Source organism: Onychostruthus taczanowskii, unplaced genomic scaffold, assembly GCF_017590055.1.
Source record: "Onychostruthus taczanowskii isolate IOZ18803 unplaced genomic scaffold, ASM1759005v1 scaffold4, whole genome shotgun sequence".
In the NCBI taxonomy this organism is placed as follows: domain Eukaryota; kingdom Metazoa; phylum Chordata; class Aves; order Passeriformes; family Passeridae; genus Onychostruthus; species Onychostruthus taczanowskii.
In genome coordinates, this window is record NW_024501459.1 from 4189277 (window position 1) to 4198022 (window position 8746).

General features: G+C 43.9%; 1 protein-coding gene across 1 annotated transcript; it reads right to left on the reverse strand.

The window, feature by feature from the left end:
* Positions 1-1259: 1259 nt before the first annotated feature.
* MOS (MOS proto-oncogene, serine/threonine kinase) lies at positions 1260-2313 on the reverse strand. Its single transcript, XM_041412974.1, has one exon. The coding sequence runs from the start codon at positions 2307-2309 to the stop codon at positions 1260-1262; it is 1050 nt and encodes a 349-aa protein (XP_041268908.1). The 5' UTR covers positions 2310-2313.
* Positions 2314-8746: the final 6433 nt, after the last annotated feature.

An 8746-nucleotide genomic window follows, 5' to 3' on the forward strand; every position in this document is an offset into this window, starting at 1 on the left:
AAGAACAGATGTGTGTCAGAAATCAGGAAACGGGCTCAATTCCTTTGGGATTTTTTTTTTTTTTTTCCAGAATGGAAGCAAGGGGGAGGAAGGGTAAAGAAGAAAAACAATTTGACTGAAACATCACTCTTCCTCCTGTCTCAAAAAGAAGCAGAGGCTTTGAGCAGAATGGCAATATCATCTACAGCAGGCAGCTCCAGATAAGGGTGCAGATGTACAATTATCAGTTCTGATAAGTCAGGGATCAGAGCTTTTTGTCTTCAGTGTTGCCTACAGCACTTCCTTTCCCAGACACACTACAACCAGATTAGGAAAGATAGCAGATAAGACATAAGCAGTGCACAGGATAGTTCAACAGTGCATGCTTTGAGCACCAGCAGAGGAACATTATTACTGCTGTAAGCAAACTTCCTTTTCAGTACTTCCAGTATCTTGTCCAATACTGAGCCATGTGTTATAAAGCAAAATAATCCTCACTTGACCATTCTTTCCCCCCCACTTTTTTTTTTAACTCCATTCTGCACAAAATCTTATAATGCTTCAAAATTTACAGTGTTCCAACTAGCCCGTTGCTACTGACACACCTGGTAGCAGGGAAGCCTTATAAAAAGGACAGGTTGTTAATACAGCTTCTTACTCTTAGTAGGCTTAGACTGACAAAAAGGTTCCTTATTTCAAGGAGTATGTGAGTAGTTCACATTTTCCATATCAGAAGCAGCATACTTTACTGAAATTAAGCACGTCTAAGAACAGGTTAAATATACCACTGACACACTGTATTTATTTTTCTGCATTTGTAATACATACTCATTCCTTGGTAAGTGAACAGGAAAAGCTCAAATACACTACCCTAGCTGGTGTCAAGAACTACTCATATTTGACATTTTAAAAATACCAAAAGGTATTATGCATAAAGAACCTTCCAAAAGCAGACCCTTGTTTGTACTTCACTTACAATCAACAATTTTTCTGCACATTTCCCAGTAAGCAAGGCAGCACACAACACATCAACCAGAAAAAAATTGTGCCTGCCAACATCTTCATCTTTGCCACTATCCCCTTCCACGGTAAAACCCCACAGTTTAATTAAATCTCTATTTTTAATTTTCTTATATCAAAACAGTTTGGGGTTTTTTTTTCAAGTATAAAAATCAGCAACAAAACCTTTAGATCTCACAGTGGCTAAACTAATTATGTTCAGAGGAAGGGTAGAGGGAAAGAAAAGTCGACAAAAGGAATATAAAGAGTCCTGAGTTTTCCTAGAGGCTCTGCTTGAGGGCCCTGAGGCTGGGGAGCAGCTGGTCTGCACGCAGGCGCTCCTCTGCGTTGGCCTTCCAGCAGCAGCTGATGATGCCACACAGGGTCCGGCCCGCCGGTGACCCGCGGAACGCCTCGGCGGCCAGCGAAGGGCGCAGGTTGTAGGCCACCACGGCGTAGAGCACGTGCTGCCGCTCGCCCAGGTACGGCTGCTCCCGCGTCACCATCTGCCAGAGGGTGATGGCAAACGAGTAGATGTCCGCTTTGGCAGTGACCCTCTCCCCCTTGAGGAGCTCAGGGGCACGGTGTGTGTATGTGCCCCCTTGCTGGCAAACACGGGCACTTTGGGAGGAGCCCTTCTCCAGTTTCTGGGAGCACCCAAAGTCTCCAATCTTGCACACTCCCTGCTCAGTGATGAAAACATTTGCAGGCTTCAGGTCCAAGTGCACAATGTCCTGTGAGTGCAGAAAGGCTAAGCCTGTCATGATGTCACAAGAATGGCACACGGTCTCTTCCATGCTCAGGGCCTCCCTTCCACATCCTTCTTCATCGTCCTCCCCCTGTCTCCATGCATCCCCAGTGCCATAAATTACATGGTGCAGGGTGATGTTACCCACATACTCCATGATGATGGTGCCCAGGCTGTTCTCGCTGGCCGGGGCACAGGTGCTGGCAGCCACCACACGTACCACATTATTGTGTTGGAGCTGGGCCACGTTCAGCTCAGCCCAGAAGCTCTGCCGTGACGCCAGCCGGTTTTTGCTGCTCTTCTTCACCTGCTTCACAGCCACAGTTGCACCATGGTAGGTGGCCTTGTAGACAGAGCCAAAGCCCCCAGATCCTAAGGGCTGCAGGAGGCAGAGCTGCTCCCAGTCAATGGAGCACCAGGACAGGCGTGAGGGCAAGCGATGAGTCCTGGCTGAAGAGGCTCCCCCCAAAAAGCTTTTGCTGTCTTTGCCAGGGATAACTAAAGGGCTGCTGCAAGGGCGCAAATTTGCAGAGGGGGAATACTCAAAAGAAAGAAAACAATTAAGAGGGATAGGTGATGGCATAATATGAAGGAGAAAAAAACAGGCAGCTACTAAGACAGAAGACTAGAAAGCTTCCCTGACAGAAAGGACTATAAAGCAGCTCCCAAAGCCTTTTATCCTCCCTTCACTATTTTCCCGCCCTCCCCCAAATGAACTGCATCTGTCACAACCGTCAGAACCAAATCAGGTTCACCTGGAAACATTCCTCTCCAGCCCTGAAGCAAATCTCTAGAAAGTAAAGGCAAATGGATTTAAAGCTAAAAAATTATTAACTCATAAGTATTTCACATAATTTCTAATCTTAAAAGAAAGATGTTCTGCCCATTGAATGCCTCTAGCAAAATGCCCCAGGAGTAAATAAAGCAGTGACAGGTGAATGCATTTAACCATGGCTTCAGGCAGAAATGATCAGCATCAGGTGCATTAAACAGCTCAAAGTCTTTCTCAGTGGAAGAAGCTGAAGTGGTGAGTGATAATGTTTGATGATGCTGTGGCAGGCATAAATATATATTATGTTTGTAGGACCCTACCACTTAAACATGACTGGGACAAGGGGAATGGTTTGGGTACTCAGCTTTGCCCAAGCAGTATCACAACCTTAATAGCAGCATGAAGATAAATTATTGTTGTGCATCATCCTTTGGATACAGTGACTAGAATTACACCTAAGTATTTGGTAATCTTCCCATCACACTCCATGCAGTACACACTACTAGGTGTGTATTTTATTTCTAGATCCTTCTAAGAAAAATTATTGCTGAATTTACAGAGCTGTTCTGGCAGAAATCAAAGAAACATAATTTTGTGTTAGTGGCCCATGTGGTTTTTAAGGAGCTTTTTAAAATTTTGTCCCTCTCTCATATTTGCAGTGCTTTTGCTGATTGCTATAGTGTTTGGTACCAGCTGTACTGCCCAGACAGCAGAGCACCCTTATGGGACCTATACAGTTAAGGACTTTTGAATATTCCACTATCTTTCTGTACATGTTGACAAGTATCTTGGAAAACTTGGAAGCCATTTCCTACCTCCTCACTCTTCAGAACCTTCTTCTGGATATCAGATTTTTCAGTACAGATTCTGCCATGGGACTTTGGACTGACAGTTCCTCTTTCTCCAGGCTTTATCTCTGGGCAGCATGAACTCTGCAGGCAGTCCTGGTGTTTTTTTTTTTTTTTTTAATTTGTGTTGGTTTGGTTTTGGTTTTTTAAAATCTGGATGTGTATAATGTAGACTGCAGGCTGCTGAGAGGGGGTTTCAAGGGTACCCAGACCACATGCAAGCAGAACTGGAGTGTTCTCCTCCTTGAGATGGGTTCAGTTTTTCACCCTAACACACAAACTTGACATCCCAAAGTGATCTCCTGACCCTCCCTGAACTCTAGATCAGCTGGACCAGGGGGTCTCAAAAGACATCACTCCTCAGTGAATCAGTGATGGAGTGTATCTTCCCCAGTACTGAGAATTAGGAGAATCAGGAGAAATTTGCCACAGCAATTCACAGGGAAACAAACTTGGACCACAGATGAGTGGGAATGGAGAATTTGGGTTATCATCTGGCAGTGTGAAACAGGCTGGGGGAGATCTAGATAAACAGGTGCTAATAGGACTTAACAAGTGAGAAGCAAAGACGAAGGGATGGCCCTTGCAAGGGCTATGGGTGGGAGAGTTCCTGCAGATGGGGCTGCCTGACAGCACAAGGCTCCTCTTTCCTGGTCCCTCCCAGAAGGGACTGTGGCAGTGCTGAGGCGCCTGGACCCATCAGGTGCTACCACTGCCCGTTGTACAGCATGAGCCAGCCAAAAAATATCCTACTGCTACCCCTGCTTCGGGGCATTTCTCTGGCTTGTCATCAGTTACACAGGGATGTTTTGGAGGTGGGGGAGGACCACAGGATCTTTAGTGTGTTTTTAAATACACAGTGAAATAAGCCATGGAGACAACAGGTATTAACTTTCCTTTCTTGGGCAGCACTGTGATGTTAAGCCTGTATGTAGAAGTCTTCATTTCCAATCTTTGCAGAGAAAGTCTTCTAGGCAGCTGAGTTGTGGTGGAAATGAAAAGCTGCAGAAAGTGAACGAAGCTACGTAAGAGAGAGAAAATATTTTTATGCCTATTTTCTGAATGCTAGTAGGGCTCCAATTCTTCAGCAGGCTTCTGTGCCATACAGCATATAAAAGCACCAGGAAGATATTTCTGCCCTGAATTCTCCAAGCCTGTTTTTACCAGGTTATGGTGACAGTGAAGTTCAAAGGGAAAGCTGAGTGTGGAGAGGTAGAAGGATGTGTGAATGAAAAGACTGAACACAGACCTGTTAAGCTGACAACTATAGCAGCCTTTCTGATGATTGTGAATGCTATAAAACAGCAATAAAATCTATGTTCATAAAATAGACAGGATTAGGGCTGTTTCTAAATTTCTTTGATTTAAATTGCATTTGAAAGGCTGTATCAGACCTTCCATATTACTATTTCCAAGCTCCACGTCCACATCTGTCAGCTGTCCTTTTGCTACCATTTCAGGTAATTTTCCTGTTACCCTTTTCTGTCAGAAATCTTTCTGTTTTGCCCTGCCATTGTAGACATTGTTGTATTCTTCTTGGGGAATACACTGAATTTTTTAACAGGAAGAGGGGCATTCTCTGGGATGTAAAGTGTCTCAGTCTTATGGCTGAGGACTGAAGGAAGGGAACGTCTTTCAGTGTGAACACAATTAAATCTGGTTTAAATGCAAGCAGGCTTTTATTCTTAATGAACACCATTTTCCTGTAATCCATTGGTGATTTGGCCCAGTGACTTCCCAGGAGCCACAGCCGCTGTAGGACATCCACGTTAAGCTTCACGGTCCCACTTATCTCTGGCTTTACCGCAGGCTGGGGTAAGCTCCCAGTGAGGCTGGGGAGCCACCTGCAGAGGGGAGCAGGGCTGCTGGGGACACGCTGCACCTTCCATCCCAGCCACCCTTCCCCAGGGCAACCCTGAGCATCCTCCAACCACAGTGTTCCATTGCACTGCATTTTCCATAGGGGAAAAGGAAGCTGTAGGACCCAGTACAGAGTGCAGTAGGAGCTTTTACAAGTGACAGGAGGGAAGCACACAGTCTGTGTCCGGTGGGCTCCAATATGTCACAGCTACAATAAACTGCAGCATCAATGGGTTTGTTCCAAGCTTGTGTGTTGCATTTCTGCAAGTAAAACATACCTGTGCACCCAGTGCTGCACCAGCTGCCCAGTCTAGTTTGTGCTTCTGGATGAGAAGGAATACAGAATCTCGCTTGGCTCCCCGTCCATATTTCACTTGCATATCAGGAATACAGAGACTCTTTGTTTGCCAGTGTTCTTAGTTACTGCTGCTGTTTGTTTGCACAGCCCCGACACCCAGGCCCTTAAAGGGCTGGCATGGATATAGCCCAGCACAACACAGGGCACGTGCCAACCACCAGTTTTGTTTTCATCAAGGTGCATCACTCTTGTGCTTAATAGTCAGTTTTGTCTAAAACAGGAGAGGGACAGGGCTGGGGATGGAACTGACTTCAGAGAGTTTAGGAGTGTACAGTTATCTACTTCCCAATGATTACTTTATTTGTACATTTGGTGGTTGTACTATGTAACAATCCCTTGAAGGCTTGGCTATCCAGAGGCTTCTACTGCCTTACGATACAGAGGTAGCATTGTGTTTCTAATAGGTTACTTTGTAACCTTGCTAAAGGAGCCAAGTGGAGCTCTTCAGTACTTAAATTACAGTCCTACTCAAAGCAAGACAGTTCCATAGCCTGTGGCTTAATGTCTTCTGGGAGGTTTTCTTCTCCGTTTGAAACCAAGAGTTTTCTTTTTTCTTATTCTACTGTTAGTCTGTCTGTTCTCAGTTTAGGATTTGATGATGAACCTACATTCTCCTCATGCACAGTTTCATAGTCCAAGTGTTGCTTCCGGCCACACCTCACAGACCTCAAATGATATTCAGAGTTGCCTGAAAGGAATTCTGATATGATCAATTACACAGGTGTAAGTGATAGCATTGTCTGGAGCCAGTCCCTACACAGGCTTGCTCTGAAGATAGGCCACTGATTAACAACTTTGGTTCTTTCCCCCCCTGCCCCCCCCCTACAAGAACAAGCCAGAAAAGAATCCAGTTCATGTTTCAGAGTTTGGCTGTTTTGGTGAGACAAATGACACCTTGGAACTGCAAATACAAGCAAGTTTTCATTAAAGCAGTGAAAGGTAAACCCAAATGCAAGAAAAAAAAAAAATACATCTGCAAGAACTGTGATGCTGTTTTACTGCTGAGACATAATAATAATAAACATTTTAAAAGGTTAAACCCTAGTTTATAAATAATAAGATCAAGTTTCAAACACACACTGCCAAACAGCTGTTTGATGCTTTTTTTCCTTCACACTAAGGTTACTCCATGTGTTCAAGAGCATGAAGCAAAGGTTCTTCTTACCTGAACACACAGGGGTTTTAACTGGAGCCACTGGAAAGGCAGGTGAGGTTTCACAGCTAATTTACAGGGGGCTCAGTGACCAAGGTGGACCAGGGATAACAGCCTGAGACCTGCTGCTGTAGATTAATACTACAATTTCAAATGAGCACCTTATGACAAGATAAAAGAATCCAAACTTAGTGATAAGGACAATGAAATGTAAACTGCAGGCTCTCACCCACAGCAGTATTTTCTGGCCATGCAAAGACCGGTACCTATCCTGGCAGGTTGACTGCTGTCATGTGGCAGGCACCTTGTGCAGTATTTTCAGCCAAATTTTCCAAGACTGGTTTTGCAGTCTTGCCCGTGGAGCAAAGCTGACTTTGCTGGGTCACAGGGAGATGCCAAATATAGTGGTGGAGTTTAAGACTTGTAGCTTAAGGACTAGGAAATAGCTTCAATGCTTAATGAGCAAAATTAATCATGTACAGCAAAGGACCCAGGGGGGTAATGTTAGTGCTAAGTCGAGCACTGGGAGGCTGCTGCTTTGCCAGGTACATGGATTTAATGCTGATGCCTAAAGGGACGAGTCTCTCCCAGCAGCTTGCACAATCCCATTAACACAGATCACACCCAGCTCTGTGATGTATATTAAATACACTGCCATAACAAATGGGGTGGCTTCCTGCAAACATCACCTCTTTGGAGAGTTGTAGAGGGGAAGAGGCAAGAGAATCAGCTAAATTTGGTGGCTCTGAAGTGGTGGCCTGGGTAGTCTGGTGGGGCACAGCAAATTCTCAGAGATTGCCTTAAGTCAAAAGGTTTTAAGCCCAACATTAAAATGGATCATACCATCCAAATACATTATTGCAAGGCTTTCAATGAGTAAGCAGAAGCTTCTTGTAAAAAGAACTGCTGAATTCAGCCCAAGCTGAACAGAGCATATAAACTATGGGGCAACCCTGTAATACTTCACTGGTGTAAGGAGTCAAACACTGACAAAATAAAAGGAGACAACTTTCAGGTGAGACTTCAGAAAGTTTGGAACTTTAGTCTGTGTTTATTTGTCATGAATGTTTGTTATTTGATAGTCTTATGTTACAGCTCAGATGTTGCTGACTTATGGTAAGCTCCTAAACCATACAAAGCCCGTATTTTATTTTAATTTTCAAGGTAAGTACTTGTGAAGGAAGTTTAAGGATTTATCCATGACCATGAGTGTAACAATTTAACACAAAAGCCATACTAAGCCAGAGTTGAGCCTATTTTCAGAGGCACAACCTACAGAGCTTTTCTGCTGAAATTGTATCTAGGACTACACAAGGAGAGCTGACAAACACCTTCCTCACTGGAGTCTGTGCACCCTTTAGATAAACTGCTGTCTCTCATAGATTAATCAAGTAGTTGGAAGAAGCTCTGCCAGCTTGCCTGGGAAACCATGCACTGTGTTAACTTGGGGATACCTTAATAAACAATATGATTCACTTTGGATTTGTAAAACGCAAACACTTTAGACTTAAGCATTTTGGAGGAAACCAAAATGAAAAAAAAAAAAAAACTAAAACCAATTTAACAAGTTTTCAAGCTTGGATTACTTTCCCGTGCATACATACATGTGCACACAAAACATTCACCAGAGTTTAAGCAATGTACGGATTTTTAGGAACTCTGACTCCTCAGGTTTTCTGCACTATTTAACACACATCAGAGATCTGACATGTGAAAGTGACACTAAACCATTCTTCTTTGTACTTGGTAGTTCAGTGCAACAGTGAGAATCAGCCCCATGGATAAAATATCAAGGGATCAATTAAAATTATTTCCAGCTCAGCCACAGCAGGCATTACCATAGGCCTGCTTTCAGAGAGCTCAACTGGCAGCTGATGTCTCTTCAGTCCCCTCTGAGGCAAACTAGCTTTGTAGCTGATGATCTTGTGATACAAATATCCCTAAATGAGAAAAGACTGAGTGATGACAATGACAATGAAGAACAGAATTGTTCATTACAGCAGGCAAACTGTTACATCTTTATTAAGAG

Coding starts and splice junctions, on each gene's coding strand:
- MOS (XM_041412974.1), bottom strand. CDS start 2,309: ATGCCATCACCTATCCCTCTTAATTGTTTTCTTTCTTTTGAGTATTCC.